The sequence below is a fragment of the Hypanus sabinus genome, chromosome 4 (assembly GCF_030144855.1).
Source record: "Hypanus sabinus isolate sHypSab1 chromosome 4, sHypSab1.hap1, whole genome shotgun sequence".
Taxonomy (NCBI): Eukaryota; Metazoa; Chordata; class Chondrichthyes; order Myliobatiformes; family Dasyatidae; genus Hypanus; species Hypanus sabinus.
In genome coordinates this window covers 151,880,739-151,897,136 of record NC_082709.1, presented here as the reverse complement: position 1 = coordinate 151,897,136, position 16,398 = coordinate 151,880,739, and the positions used below count along the sequence as shown (strand labels likewise).

At 40.4% G+C, this 16,398-nt stretch overlaps 1 protein-coding gene and 1 long non-coding RNA gene across 2 annotated transcripts in view; one reads left to right on the top strand and one right to left on the bottom strand.

The window, feature by feature from the left end:
* LOC132393343 (uncharacterized) overlaps positions 1-9,603 on the top strand; it is a 103,078-nt gene extending 93,475 nt beyond the window's left edge. Inside the window, exons 3-4 of the long non-coding RNA XR_009511844.1 lie at positions 7,349-7,512; positions 9,286-9,603. This is a non-coding gene — a long non-coding RNA (uncharacterized LOC132393343). The remainder of the gene's footprint in view (positions 1-7,348; positions 7,513-9,285) is intronic.
* LOC132393336 (uncharacterized) overlaps positions 1-13,950 on the bottom strand; it is a 105,334-nt gene extending 91,384 nt beyond the window's left edge. The window contains exons 1-3 of the mRNA XM_059968440.1: positions 12,848-13,950; positions 9,623-9,679; positions 4,228-4,265 (exon numbers count right to left, since the gene is read on the bottom strand). Coding sequence (XP_059824423.1) covers positions 4,228-4,265; positions 9,623-9,679; positions 12,848-12,988 — 236 coding nt within the window. The 5' untranslated portion in view covers positions 12,989-13,950. The remainder of the gene's footprint in view (positions 1-4,227; positions 4,266-9,622; positions 9,680-12,847) is intronic.
* Positions 13,951-16,398: the final 2,448 nt, after the last annotated feature.

Sequence of the window (16,398 nt, the reverse complement as noted above, 5' to 3'; positions counted from 1 at the left end):
GTAGAAACCTCATTTAAACATACTTAATACTGATAATTACAGTGGAAATAGAAGCATGTAAGAGTAGAAAACAACCATGCATGGTATACTCATTACAACTCAATGAATGCAATTGCATATGGCACACAATAGGAAACAGGAGCAGGTAAGATTAGTCTCGAGCTGGATCAGTTGTTCAAAGAGATTGTGGTTGATATGCAGTATTGTATACCCATCTTTTCTAATATCCCTTCCTACATTTGCTTAAAAATTATCTACAAACTCAAATACAAAATTAACAATTGATCTTGCAAAAGTTAGAAAGGTTAACATTTTTAATGTACCCGGCCAACAAATAAACAATCAGATAATATCTTCAAAATCAAAATTATCCCTCAAATTTCCACATCTCATGAAACAAATGTTACAGAAGTTGTTAATTTCTTTCCTGCACTGCATAAATTTTAATCCTTAGAATCAAGTTATCAGACAGACAAGACCAATGTATTATCCTGAAGTTGCAGTACTGAGACATGGCAATTGGAGTCTAGGTGTGGCTTAGATAGATGCTTATATAAACTGGGTGTAACTTCCTGCATTTCACTCAGTATAAAATTCAGCATTCCACTGGTTTTTAAAAATTACTTCCTGTAGCTGCCCAAGGACTTCTAGAAAATAGAACATTTAACTTGCTCCATCCTTTTTGGATACACCATGGGCAAGTTAGATGTTCTATTTTCTAGAAGTTAAATATTTTCTATTTTCTAGTCCTTCATGGCTGATCCCGGATCCCATTCAACCCCATACATCTACCTTCTCACAGTATCCTTTGATGCCCTGACCAATCAGGGAACTATCAACTTCCACCTTAAATATACCCATGGACTTGGCCTCCACCGCAGTCTGTAGCAGGGCATTCCACAGACTCATGACTCTCTCACTAAAAAAAAATAAAATTCCTCTTTAACTCTGTTCTAAGGAGCTGCCCCTCAATTTTGAGGCTGTGCCCTCTAGTTCTGGATACCCCCACCATAGGAAATATCCTCTCCACATCCACCCCATCTAGCCCTTTCAACATTCAGTAGATTTCAAGGAATTCTTTTAAATTCCAGTGAGTACAGGCCCAAACTAGCCTCTAGGAGTTTGTGACCTTCTTGGTTCTGAAGGTTGTATGATAATTTTGGAGAAAATGGTGAGAAAAATGAATCAAAGCATTCGGGGTGACATATGGCAAAGCTCAAGAGCATACAAGATGCTATTAGAAACAATTTTTCTACTATTACCAGTGAATGCAGCATGTTACCTTCCACCTTAGAGAGGCTTAAGGTGAGAGGGGGAAGGTTAAAAGGGATCCAAGCAGCAACTTCTTCACCACCCCTCTGGCAACTCATTATAGAATGCCTGTATAGGACAGGTTGCCACAGAAAGTGGCTGAGGCAGGTATTAGAACATTTAAAAGACACTTGGACAAGTATATGGATAGGAATGGCTTAGAAGAACATAGATAAAATAGTGGGTACCTTGGTCAGCATCCATAAGTTGGGCCTCAAACTGTCTGCTTCCCTGTCATATTGTTCTATGACTGAATGACTTGTCATTAACATTGACTGAACACCATTAAATTCCCACAATTGCAAAGCAGATATAAAAAGTAAACTTGCTATAGAAAATTAAAGCTGATTATTTCAGTTTATGTACCAAAAAATGCTACAGAATTGGAATTGCTTAAAATCCAATTGTGGAAGCTGAAAAATTAACTTTCACACGCATAAAGTCTGACTCTACAAGTATCAATAATACCATTTTATATATAGTCATAATACACTCAGTGGCCACTTTATTAGGTACAGTTGGTCATTAATGCAAATATCCAGCCAGCTAATCATGTGGCAGCAACTCAATGCATAAAAGCATGCAGACATGGTCAAGAGGTTCTGTTGTTGTTCAGACCAAACATCAGAATGGGGGAAGAAATATGATCGAAGTGATTTTGACTATGGAATGATTGTTGGCAGACAAAGTGGTTTGTGCATCTCCAAAACTGCTGATCTCCTAGGATTTTCATGCACGACAATGGTACTAACATGGATAGAAAATTGGTCGGCAGACAGGAAACAAAGAGTAGGGATTAATGGGTCCTCTTCAGAATGGCAGGCAGTGACTAGTGGGGTACTGCAAGGCTCGGTGCTGGGACCGCAGCTATTTACAATATACGTTAATGATTTAGATGAAGGGATTAAAAGTAACATTAGCAAATTTGCAGATGACAAAAAGCTGGGTGGCAGTGTGAAATACGAGAAGGATGCAGGGTGACTTGGACAGGTTGGGTGAGTGGGCAGACTCATAGTAGATGCAGTTTAATGTGGATAAATGTGAGGTTATCCACTTTGGTGACAAGAACAGGAAGGCAGATTACTATCTAAATGGAGTCAAGTTAAAAAAGGGGAAGTACGACGAGATCTAGGTGTTCTTGTACATTAGTCACTGAAAGCAAGCATGCGGGTACAGCAGGCAGTGAAGAAAGTTAATGGCATGTTGGCCTTCATAACAAGAGGAGTTGAGTATAGGAGCAAAGAGGTCCTTCTGCAGTTGTACAGGGCCCTGGTGAGACCACACCTGGAGTATTGTGTTCAATTTTGGTCTCCAAATTTAAGGAAGGACATTCTTGCTATTGAGGGAGTGCAGCGTAGGTTCACAAGGTTAATTCCCAGGATGGCAGGACTGTCATATGTTGAAAGATTGGAGTGACTGGGCTTGTATACACTGGAATTTAGAAGGATGAGAGGGGATCTGATTGAAACATATAAGATTATTAAGGGATTGGACACTCCCCCCGATGTTGGGGGAGTACAGAACCAAAGGTCACAGTTTAAGAATAAGGGGTAGGCCATTTAGAACTGAGTTCAGGAAAAACTTTTTCACTCAGAGAGTTGTGAATCTATGGAATGCTCTGTCTCAGTAGAGGCTAATTCTCTGGATGCTTTCAAGAAAGAGTTAGATACAGCTCTTAAAGATAGCGGAGTCAAGGGATATGGGGAGAGGGCAGGAATGGGGTACTGATTGTGGATGATCAGCCATGGTCATATTGAATAGTGGTGCTGGCTCGAAGGGCCAAATGGCCTACTCCCGCACCTATTGTGTATCGACAATCTCTAGAATTTACAGAAAACAAACAAGCAAAAAACACATCCTGTGAGCTGCAGTTCTGTGAGCGAAAATGCCTTGTTAATGAGAAAGCTAGAGGGGAATGGTTCAATGACAGGAAAACTCAGATAACAAGAGTGGTGCGCAGAAGAGCATCTTTGAATGCAAAACACGTTGAACCCCGAAGTGGAGAGGCTACGACAGAAGAGGAGCACACAAAGTTGAAAGGTGTACCTAATAAAGAGGCCACTGAGTGGACAGTATAATTTTTTCCCTTTATAATCCAGTCTCTTTCCAACAATATTTTGCTTCAGTACTTGACTTGACAGCAAAGTCACTATTCCTTTACTTCCTGTTTCAGAATCTTCACTGTTCATTAACCAAGTTAGATTGTTAAGGAGGTACTCGGATGTACTCAAATTGATTAAGCAGGCATTCAACAGTTTTGAGCTCAGAAAGGATGTGTTGTCATTGGAGAGAGTTTACTCACTGGAATTTAGAAGAATGCGGAGGGGTGGGGTGGGATTTCTTTGAAATTTACAGGAAGTTGAAAGGACTATATAGGGTAGACGTGGAGAGGATGTTTTCTGTGGTAGGGGTGCCCAGAACTAGAGGGCACAGCCTCAAAATTAAGCTGCGACTTCCTTACAGAGGTAAGGAGGAATTCTTTTAGCCAGGGAGAAGCGAGTCTGTGAAATGCTCTGCCACAGACTGCGGTGGAGGCCAAGTCCGTGGGTATATTTAAGGCGTAAGTTGATAGTTTCCTGACTGGTCAGGGCATCAAAAGATATAGCAAGAAGGCAGGTGTATGGGGTTGAGTGGGATCCAGGATCAGCCATGATGGAATGGCAAAGCAGACGTGACGGGCTGAATGGCCTAATTCTGCTCCCATCTTATGTACACCTGTTTACATTTACCTAGATGCCCTGAACAGAAAGTGGCATTATTTTAATGTCCTTCATACTAGGAATAGTTTACAGAATGCTTAATGACTTCTATTACATTCATGTCGGTGATTGACAGGTAGGTACAGCAAATTCTGGATCCAAGTGATATTGGTGGCCTAGTTGTCCGTACTTAAGGATTAATGTACCAATACACTACCTCATGAGCAGTGGAATTAAAACCAGTTGTCCAAAGATCTGAAAATAAACACACAATATAATTAGTTCTAAAATTTAATTTAAAAGATAATTAAAATTATATTTGATGTAGAAACTGACAGAGATACTGCACATTTTTTGGGTTAAGGGAAGAGTTTGTATGCAATACCATTACGTTGGTGCCACTTTTTGCAAAAGAAAGAACATTCTGGGGGAGGAACTCTGCAGGTTGAGCTGCTCTGTGGGATGGGGGGGGGGGTGGAAGGGGAAGAACTGTTGATAGTTTGGATCAAAACCTTGCATAGGACTGAGTCAGATCTTAATCCAAGCCATTCTTTCTTCCTACAGACTCTGCTCGACCCACTGACTTCCTCCAGCAGGTTACCTGCTGTCCCAGAAGCCAACAATTGCAATGTCACACTTCCAATAGTTAACCAAATTCTGTCATTCACATTTTAACAAGTCTTCTAACAAAGATGAACAGGTTTATAAAAAGATTGTCCTCATGTCTCCAAAGCTATTCAAATATTTGAGCAGCAAAATATTATCCGTCAGCAAGACAAGACTGAACTTAAATTTATCAGATTATTCTTAACAATTATAACTCTGATTTATAATGCCATATTAAACAGCTTAACATTTTCTGAAATGACAATCTGAAGGGAAAAATAAAGCATACTGTAGATTATAAATATTAGAGTTGTTTCTTTTCTTGACAAAGGACTGGCATGTTATTACAGTTTTCAATATGTTTGCTTAAAACATATTGTAGAATGTAATAAACAGGTTTATTCTAGGTCACATATTAAAGATCAGCATTCTCAAAGTAACCCATTTCCCTGAGTCTTCATACAACGCATTTTTTCATACAAATCTTGAGTTGCACAATAGAAAGCCCCACCAAGCCACAACAGAGAAAAAAAAAATCAAATAATTCATTTATTTTGGCGTAGCATTCAAATTTCTTCCAAGCAACATTTAGGATTGAGTTTGGAAAAGCATTAATTTTAAATGCTTCTTCTATTCTATTATAATTTCTTTCCTGGGGAAGATAGTTGATTTATTCTAAATAAAAACAGAAAATAGCACTTAAAGTAATTAGTAGCCCCTTCAGGTCTCGACCAGGGTCAAATGACAGGAAAAGTGAAAGTCATTTCTTTAGGAGTCTCTGTAAATATTTACTGAATCAATATTTTTTTTATTTTTATTTTTTATATAAAAGGAAAAGGCACTGGTATTGTAACCCCTTTGTTCTACGTGGTTCTTTTACTGGAATTATTCTTTTGGCAACTTCACAACCTCCAATTCAAAACAACGGCGAGGCGAAATTTTAGTTTCATACTTAATGGAGAAGCTCAACCGTCAGAAAATTCAGGACTACATTGTTTTCTAATCTTTAAACAAATTTCCAAACAGCAATTCTTATAGACGTGGTTCTGTGCCAACAGGCTAGCCAGAATGGAAAGTGGAAAGTTACTCCTAGCTACAGTTCACAAGTCTCCACAGTAAATGCATTTTACAGCTTTGTTTTGAGAGATGCTACACACATTTGTCCCTGTACTTCACTGTGAAACAATAGCTGTGAAATGGGATCTCCATCTAGTTTAGCTCCATGCCACAAAAAGGAATACCTTTATAGACATTTCCTGTTGTTGCAGAGTATAAAGCAAGAAATCCAGATTACAGCATGAAAGAGACACTCACATACATATCCTTAATGATCATAGAAAGGATGAGTAGCAAAGAGCAAAATATCAGGTCCTAGCCCCTTGCCCCCTTGCTTGGGTCCTTTCCATTTGCTCCAGATAGCTATATTACACACACACACCCACCCACCATCAGGAAAGGAAGTGGGGGGGGGGGTAGAAGCCAGAATAAGATTGTGGGGGAGGGGAAGGGGTACAAGATGGCAAGTGATGGGTCAGACCAGGTAAGGGAGATGGTGGGTGGGGAGGGGGAATGAAGTGAGAAGCTGGAAGGTGGTGGGTGGAAGATATGGGGCTGAAGAAGGAATTTGATAGCTGACAGTGGACCATGGAAGGGAAAGAGGAGGAAACCAACAGCAGGTGAAGAGAAGGGGTGAGAGGGTCATCCGAATGGGGAATGGCAAAAGAGAGTGTGGAAGGGGGGAGAAATTTCCAGAAATTAGAGAAAATGATGTTCAAACCATCAGGTTGGAAACCACACGCAGACGATGAGGTGTTACTCCTCCTACCCAGTTCTGGCCTACGTGGCAGTAGAGGAGGCCATGGACAAACATAAGACTGTGTGTTCAGTTCCCTGCTCTATTCACTTTATACTTACAACTGCGAGATTTTTTTTTGCGCATTGGGGATTTGAATTTTTTCCCTTTGGACAGGTTTCATAGTTTTGTTTGGCTTGTGGGAAAATTAATCTCAGGGTTGCTTACTGCATACGTATTTTGATAATAAATGTACTTTGAATTTCTCCATTGCTGCTGCCTGGCTTGCTGAGTGCTTCCAGCATTTTGTGTGTGTTCCTCAAGATTTCCAGCATCTGCAGAATCTATTGTGTTTATGATTTGCCATTTTAAAAATTGTTTCGCATCCCAAGCATAACCCTTCAAAAAAAGTGGAAAAGCTCACTAGAAAGTTAAGATAAGCAAGATGAGATATCAACCCACCAGCTGCTAGCAACCTTGTATTTAGTAATAATGATGCAATTCACTACTTTGCATCAAATGTTAACATTGTAAAACAGTAATTGCTCCAGAGTTTATCAAACTGAGTCACTGTGACCTATAAAATTGGCATACCCTTAATATACTCCTAAAATAGGGCACATAGGAGAACACAGCAAATTAAAATATCAGTTGCATTATTTTTACTGCTTAAATAAGAAAAAAAGAGATTCCAATTCAATTCAAGTTTAATTGTCATTCAACCACACATGAATACCCTGGAAAACAGCCAAACAAGAAGGTATTACTTCAGGGCTAAGGAGCAAAGCACAATACCATAGTCACACACAGCACAATGCACACATAGCACAAGGAGGAAGAGGGGCTTAGGAGAACGATGGCACTTAACAGCAACTCCTTTGCTTGAATCTTCAGAAACAGCTCTATTTCTATCTTTAATATTTTTATTTTTCCGTTTCAGGGTTCTTTTGAAGACCCTGACCTGGAGTTGCACCCTGACTTCAGTTCTTTGCGGGAATGGGACCAGCTCTCAGAGTCTCCCAACTGGCTGCTATTCGATATGCCAAGAACGTGGCCTAGAGGACTAGCATACCTTCAGGGTTCTGGGATTTCACAGCTCTGGAGGTGGGTGGACTAGAGGTCCATGCCTCCGCAGTAAATAGGTGTGTTGTGGGAGGTGGAAGAACAAAAGCAGTGAGCTGGCTGGTGGCTGTGCACCCAGAGACCCAAGTTCTTTGGGCACAGAGCTCAGAAGAAGCAATGCAACAGACTATTAACATCAACAATCAGCCAGTTGCTTTGTTATGCCTCCCCTCTCGCTGTGAAACAGGGACACCTCTTTTTCCCTTATTAGGGAGAGATAGAGCCTGTGATATGTTGAATACTAGCCAGCTGCCCGTGGCGTAGTGGCATCAGCATCGGACTTTGAAGCGAAGGCTCCCGAGTTCGAATCCAGCCTGCTCTCTTGCATGCTTTCCATCCGTGCTGGGTTGAGAGTCAAGCTAGCAACTTGGCCTCATAAAAATAAGAAAGCCCGCCATCACGACAGCATCCCAATGACTCCACTCAGAGTTAAGGGCTTTCTTCATCATGTTGAATACTGGGTGATCGAGTAGTCTGTGTCTTTACTGATGCTTTCCTGTTTGAGTGCTTGGTGGAGGGCGCCGATGCTTTTTTGCTGGTGGGGGAGGGGTTGTTGCATTGCTGCTGCTTATGTGTGGGTGGGAGGAGCTGGGGGGAGCTTTGGCATTCTAACACTTAACTGTCTTTCATTTGGGAAACTCCTGATTTCGTGGATGCTTGCAAAGAAGAAGAATTTCAGGATATATATTGTATACATTTCTCTGACATTAAATGTACCTTTGAAACAAACAGGGTAGTAAGCACAAAGATATCAGTAAGATACAGCCATGCAATTAAAAAGTTCAGACCAGAGCCATGACTGCTGCAGACATCTGCAGTCATTCACAATACAGTTTGTCCCCTGCTAAATACACGGCAGAGAGCAGCATCGACTCTAGCCCCAACGCTGCACCACACTGCCCCTGGTGGAGCTCACCAGCTCCGACACAGGCAGAACTGTGGCTTGAGGCCTAATCGTTGCTACGACAGAGGCCACACAGACACTGAATCAGGGAATCGAATTTGTGACATTTCACACTAACAATGTCCAAAAGAGTCTTGCGATCACAGGAAAAGTGACCAAGACAGTTATTCGCTGTTGTACTGTACTCCTCCTTTTCACTCAGCATGATGCGTAGCTCCTACCTTTCCTCCACTAGCTGGAACTCTCTGATGGGGGTAGACCTGCACTACTTTAAGTTCTTAATGTCTAGCAGAATCTTGCAATCATAAAAAATATGGTTAAAAAGGTAAATAGCACCTTTTGTTGACCCCGTAGAAGCTGCTGCAATCAAATCCCCCGCCATCTTACCGGAAGACTTATTTCTATATTGCACTTGCAGCGCTTCTGAAAATAATTCATTACATAAGAGGCTTATTAATCTTAATGAGGAATCCATTACAGTGTTCTAAAAATTTAAATAGGTGCCTTAAAAATCTAATTTTAATTTTTATATCTGGGGTGATCTCTTATCAATTTCTTCTACCTTTGGTTAATTCTTGAACCAGTGGATTGTTCAGTGACCTACTCCAATCAAGGCAGACTCGAGAAACCTTTAGTCAGAAGTGGTAAAAGTCACACATGAAACAAAGACAACAGAAAGTCACACTTAGATGCAATTCACTCTTTTCTATCAATACACTTTGTTATGTCTGACTCGTTAGATATCCAGCTTTGTCCACTTTTGATGATGCATTCACTCTGCTTCTCTCTCCAACCTATCTTAAGTGTTTTTGATATTCTCTATTTTCCCCCCGTATTTCCAACATTTGCAGCATGTTATAGTACAGGATGAAATGACCTGAGCAAATGCAGTGCAGAAGGATGTCTCCCCCGGAAACTGCATGGAGATGGAAAACTCACTGGCTGGACAAAGGGAATATTCTGTGACAACTCAGGCTCGCCTTTAATTTACTAGTATCGCACTAGTCCCCATTTGTCTGATTATTGCATGAACATTCAAGGAAGCATGGATTGTTATTGCTACAACACCAATAACCACCAACATTACATTGATTTTAATAGGAAATATTTAAAATGATAACACAAAGCTACAAATATCCATTTTAAATACTAACTTTTCTCTTGACAATTTCAAATGTAATCACTTACTGTATTCAATAGGTGTGTGGATATTCTCAGTGCAAGGCCAGATATACGAAGGGATAGCTGGGGGGGAAATAAAGTAGAAATAAGTGTCTATGAGCACTCTGTATGAACCTGGATCATAATAAGTAACATTTAGTTTAACAATAATTTCATTCATTCTATCCATGGGAAAATTAATTTTCTAGATCTTTATAGTGGGAGTTTTGAGTCAGTGTTTAGCATTTATTAGTAACATTGTTTAATTCAATAAAACTGTTTGAGCCCCTTCATCTTTTGTTTCCTTCCTTTGCCTGGCAAATTTTCATTTGGCAATCAATCACAACAAGTTGGCTTCCATTACAGAATTAGTTACACAGCTGGTTGATCAGTAGCAACTTGTTTTATGCCTCCTCTGGAGCCTGTCTTCTGCCTTTCTTGTTCAATATAACTCTAATTAATAGAATACAAATTAAGTGTTTTATCAGCAGGAACATTTTGAATGGATGGAGTTGCAAGTTCTTCGCATCAAAGAGGAGGACATGAAAGCAAAAAAATGGGTTGATGTTACATTTGGAATCAGCTAAATAAGAGAAAATTCAGCACAAAATCTCTCCACCTTCTTTCATTATTTATTTATTTATTTATTTATTTGTTTAATTTTAGAGATTACAAAGAATAAATGTAATAGTAAAATAGTAAGAAAGATAATATTAACCCTCCCCCCTCCCCTTAACCCTTATCTAAAGGGAAAAAAAGAAAGAAAGAAGAGAAAGATTGCCTGGATATCAGAGGATCCCCACATGCTCCATGGAGTTCAAAATAATTTTGATATTTATTTCTTACTTTCCCCAATTACTATAATTTTATCTTCAAAGGACCTATGTATTTAATCCTATCTTTTGTAAGTATGGGAGCCAAATTTTCAAAAACATATCATATTAATTTCTTAAATTATATGTAATTTTTTCAAGTGGAACACAACTATATATTTCCTTATTCCAACGATCCATAGTTAAATATAAATCAGATTTCCAACTAACTGCGATAACTTTTTTGGCTACTGCCAATGCAATTTTTATAATTTTTTTCTGATACTTGTTCAATTTAAGTTTCGGTATTGTCCCTCCAATGTCTCCTAATAAAAATAATAGTGGACAGAAAATAAATAGATTAAATTCAAATACGTCTGACCAATGTTTTCGATGTGATCAAGAAATTGGTACCTTTTTACATTCTACTTGGTCTTGTTTTAAAATTCAACCATTTTGGATAAATTTAAGACTTTTATTGGAACAAATTATTGGAGTACAACTCCCACATAGTCCACAATCTCTCCACTCTCAGCCAGATATAGTGTACAGATAAAGGAATATCTGCAGGATTGAATGAAAGTCACCAACAATGTGAGATAAGTGATACACAAGCTAATTTTCCACTCAAGTTGAGATGGTCAAGGGATAAAAAGACCCTCACACCTTGGAGGAGTCTGCCCATTCACCAGTTCCTGGATTTTCCCAAAATGGTGAAGTTTGATTTGCAAACGAAGGTTTACTTTGCTTTCAGTGGATCTAACAACATTGTCTGATAGAACCAAGGCTTCGTCACATGCATGAGGACATCACTGCTGTGTGACATGTGCAACAGTGGCCTATTGGCCAAGTCCCTGCAAAAGCAGTGATCTGGAAAGGCAGGGCATGCACCAAGAACTTAGTAGAACACACAGCCTAGTGAAACAGACACGGGAATAGCAGCTACCATGTCCTTCCTGCAAACCAAATGGAGAAAAGCAATACATCTGCAACATTTCACATGCTCTCCATCTCTACAACCTTAATTCCCTGGTGCTGATCACCTCATATTCACAATGGATATCCAGTCCCTAGACACATCTATTCCCCATCGAAAAGGCCTTAAAGCTCTCCACTTCTTTCTTGACAACAGACCCGACCTGTTCCCCGCCACCACTACCCTCTTCCGTCTGGCGGAACCGATCCTCACCCTCAGCAAACCCAAGGCGTATCCACGAGCACCAGCATGGGCCCCAGCCACACCTGCCTTCCTGTTGGCTACACGGAACAGTCCAAAGACACCCTCAGATGTACTTAACACACGCTGGCCTTCCTTCACAAGAAACTGTCCAAGGTTTGGCGCAACCAAAGCAAAGCTCCACGGGAAAGACGTGTGTTTAAAGACATTCTGCCATTGCAGAAACGAGGAGCTGTTTACTCAAGAAACATATGCGAAGGAAAATAGATATACTAAAAATGAATGATTTGGCTTGTGTTGAAAATAACAAAGATAAAATTGTTGTTGAAATAAGCGAATAATCTTGTGAATGCACGTTCAAATCCTTTTATGATACCCGGGAAAATTTAAGTATTCAACACATGTATATATTTTACAAATCTAATCTCATTATTAACGAGCGTGGTGTTACCAAATCGAAAAGAAGCCCCGCATAGTTCACTAATACCCTCCATTTGATACGCCTGACGCAGTAATAACGGTTGCTGCGAAAGACGAAATTGAACAACCAAGACACCCTAAACCTAACCACAGCTACAACTTACACTGTGCCAAATACATCGACCTTTCCAGTCACCCGAGGACCCACCAATATATACCCCCTTGGGGAGAGAGAGATTTAATATGCGACTCCCAGTCCATCGATTTAAGTTTACTTTTAGCTTCCTTTTCGATTTAAAGAGAACGAGTGCCAATAGTGCCTCAATAGTGGCTCAATAGTGCCAGTCACCAGTAATGCCCTGATCAAAAAAATTCAAGACGAGGAACAACTTAAGCCAACTTCTTTAATGCAAGAATCTCCGCAAATGTTTATTATGATGGGCACAGCGCCTGGGTTCAGTAGGCACCCGCTCTTTGGTTGACAGCCACGAACAGTCTCCGCAGAAGGATTCTGCAATTTTTTTGACCTTCGCTTCCCAATTTTTATTCGAAAAGTGCGACAAATCCCGCAATTTATCAGCGAGCAATGGGAGTGAAATGCTGTTCCTTTTGTACCCTTTGCCGGTATCTCCTCGCGTTGCGGGCGTGGATATCGGGTTTACGAAGGGAACCTACGGGGAGATAGTGGTGGTGAACATAAAGGAGACACGTACTGTAATTCAAATGAGAAAGATCTAGGCAAAGCTGCAGGGAGATAAAACTAAAAGGGACAAGAAAGTTAAAAGAGGGCGGAAAGGCGGGAGCTCGGTCAGTTGGCGGTTATGCCGGGCCCGGCTCACTTACCACGTCCTGTACACCGTAACCGTACAGCCCGTCCACTTTGCCCTTTTCCCGGATCACCGGTCTGGTCCGAAACCCCGTGCAGCGGTGCAAGAACCCAAAGTAAAAGGCGATCATCGCCAGCACCATCCAAACCAATTCCATGGCAGCAGAAAAGTAACAATAGAACACGGGTTGTAAAGGGAGCTGACACCGACAGAGGAAGTTCTAATTCTGCTCTGCCTGCAGCGATCCTTTTCGACGATTGGCCAACCGATCCCCATCCAACCTTTTCCGCATTTTATAGATTTCCAGCACCTGCTCCGAACAGCGGAATTAAAGGAAAAGATTATATTTACAAATTGAGCCGACGAAAAATCAGGACACAGGGAAGCAGGCGAAAGTTGAACACATAGAAAGTTTGCTGAAATTAATTTTCCTCATTCATAGGCGAACTGGACGAATTACTAGGCTGCCGCTTTGCTAAAGGATGTGGTTGTTGCAAACAAGTTATCTTTATTGTCCTGGAAAAGTTGGGGCCGTTCTCCCTGGACTTTGAAAGAAGGCACGTTCAACATGATTAGGGTCTGCACGGTGCGAAACGGTTTCCATAAGGATCTGGAACCAAAGGATTCTACTTTAAGGTGATTTGCGAAATTAGTACAAAAGACATGAAGGAAAAAAGTTACAAAATACTCAGCAAGTGCCCAGTTTAACAAGCTGGCAGGGACAGACATAAGGGAACTGATTCATTTCGAGGAAAATATTTCAGGCCCATGGGTCGGCAGGTGTTACCGGTTGCACTGCTCTTTCGCGGGTTGTCTGTGCTGTTCACATGTCTGCAGCATTAATGGAACCTCTTAAAGGGGGTATTTTTGTCAGCCATGAGTTTTTCCAGTGGGAAAAAAAAAGTGGAGGATTCAAGGTTCAAATCTGTTCAGAACATATTCGGACTAATACACAAACTCGGGAATGAATTCACCTCATGTATCTGCACAATGCTGGGACAATTCCACCACTGATCAGACAACACCCGTGGAGAGAGAGAGAGAGTCAATAACCTTTTATCAGGCTTGGTTTTCTTACGAAAGATTCCATAGCATGCCCTATTTTTATTGGGCGAGAAACAACTTAAACCGATTTCCTTAATATAGGAATCTCCACAAATGTGTGTTATTATAATGAACAACTGGGTTCAGTTGGCATCAACTTTTGGTTGAAGAAGATACAATAAATAGGTGCAGAGCAATCCAGTGCTACAAGACCATAACGGTTGTAGTTTTGGCCTCAGCTTATTCTCCATAATCTTTGACTGACAACTGAAAATCTGTCTATTGCAACCTTGAATATATCCATATAATTCAGCCATCACAACATTGTGGAGTAGAGAATTCCAATGATTTATGATGCTGTAATATAAATTCTCCTCAACTTCATATTAAATGACTAATTGCTTATTTTGAAACCATACTCTCAAGTTCTCAATCCCATTAGAAGGGGATGCATTATCTCAACATCAGCCTTGACTATCTGTCATCTTTCTGACCTCTAATGTGCATGGCCTAACCTACCCAACCTATCATCATGCCAACCATTTAGAGAAGATTCCCTGAATTGATTCTTTCTCCAATACAAGTATATCCCTGCTTATATAAGGAGAAAACAAAATTAGTATGTGTGGTGAACTATGTGCCTGTCGGGACACGCCCCTGCTGACTGCTCCTGTGGCTCCTCCCACAGGCCCCTGTATAAAGGAGACCTGCGGCCTGACGCTCGGCCTCAGTCTCCAAGACCTTGTATGATAGACACTCACTCCTGGTTCCTTCTTCCAGTCAATAAAAGCCGATATCTCGCCTACGTCTCAGTGTGAGTTATTGATGGTGCATCAGTATGCATTACACCAAGTTTGAGATCATCAAACCCTGTACAGTTGTAAACAAGGAATTCCTAATTCTCCATCCTTTTTGAAATAAAGGTCAACTTTGCATTATCCTTCCTAATTATTTCCTGTACCTGCATGGTACAACACGTCGGTCTCTCATTTTAAGCAACATTCTTTTTTTCTATTCTTTCTATCAAAGTGGATAAGATCTCATTTCCCATTGTATATGCTAACTACCAAATTTTGGCCTGCTCACTTAATCTATTTTTGAGTCCTTCTTACAAGTTTGTTTTTGTACAACATAAAAACAGGCCCTTTGGCCCACCATATCAATGCTGACTATCATGGCTGTCTATACCAATTCCACTTGCCTGCATTAATTCCATATCCTTCTTTGCCATGCTCATTCAAGTACTTGCCCAGATGCATCTTAAAAATTGTTATTATTCCTGCCTCCACCTTCCTTCCTCTGACAATTCATTGCAGATGATTTTTTGTGAAAAGTTTATTCCTCAGATCCCCTCTAATCCAACTCCCTTTCACTTTAAACCTGTGTATCTCTATCTCATCAACACAATTGTTTATAATAAACACAGTGACCTCATTTAATTCATTGTATATCGTTGAAGCTCCAGCATTAATCCCTTTGGCTTCCTACTAGTTACAGATACTAACCTGAAAATGCTATCCTGACTCTGTTTTCTATTAGCAAATACTCTACCTATGCTATTTAATATCATGGGGGGGGGGGGGGAACAATGGTGGAAGACAAATCTGATTCTGTTAGGAGCATGGTGTCTTTACTTATCTTAAAATCAGAGCAGCAGTAACGTCGTTCTGCCAGCCAGAAAGACACATCAGGTAGGATTAGGAATTTTGGGGTTTGCTTTATTGTGAGCATGAAGTTCTGGCACCAAGAGGCAATATGGGGAATCTCTTAGGATCATTGAAAGAGAGTATCTGGGCATGATTTTTCTGTAAGATTAAATTCCCCTGGCTTAGATATTTTAGACCTTGCATTAGGAATGATGTAAGGGCAACCACACCACTAAGGTAGCTAGTTTCTGATTTTAGCACCGACCAAATCAATATAGAGCAGTGGAGGAAAGGGAGATAATGCCTTAAGCCTAACCATGTAGCTTCAGGCAGTGCGCCTGAACTACTGTTTAATACTATCTCTGAAAGAAGGCTATTCCTAAGTTCAACACTTGGAACTGTGGTTATTTGTCAGTCAATTTTATGTGCTTAATTCTCCAAAGTGGGGGAACAGAATGCCCAACCTTAGAACATAATAGAAAAGTACAATTGAGCCAAGGCTTCCTATAATAAGGTATTTATATTGTCTTCCAATTCAAGCTGGCATAAATATTTCAGGAATTACACTTTTCAAATGTTCACCTGCCAAGTTTCCAAGAAACTTGGAAAATAATGAAATTTTAGCCACATTTTTCAGAACTTCCTGATTTAAAGCTGTGGTTGAGTTGTGCGCATTTGTGAAAAACAAAATGAAACTATCTGCAACGACCAAAAGTTGCCCAGCAGTGCTAAGTTAGAGACACCATTATACATTTACTGAGGAAGAGAAACCATTACTGTTCTTGTTCTATTTTCTGTTCAATGGCATATCTTAGAAATGACTGTTGTTCCTGCATAATCATAAGACCAGGTTCAGCTGTAATGGCTTTTCCCATCA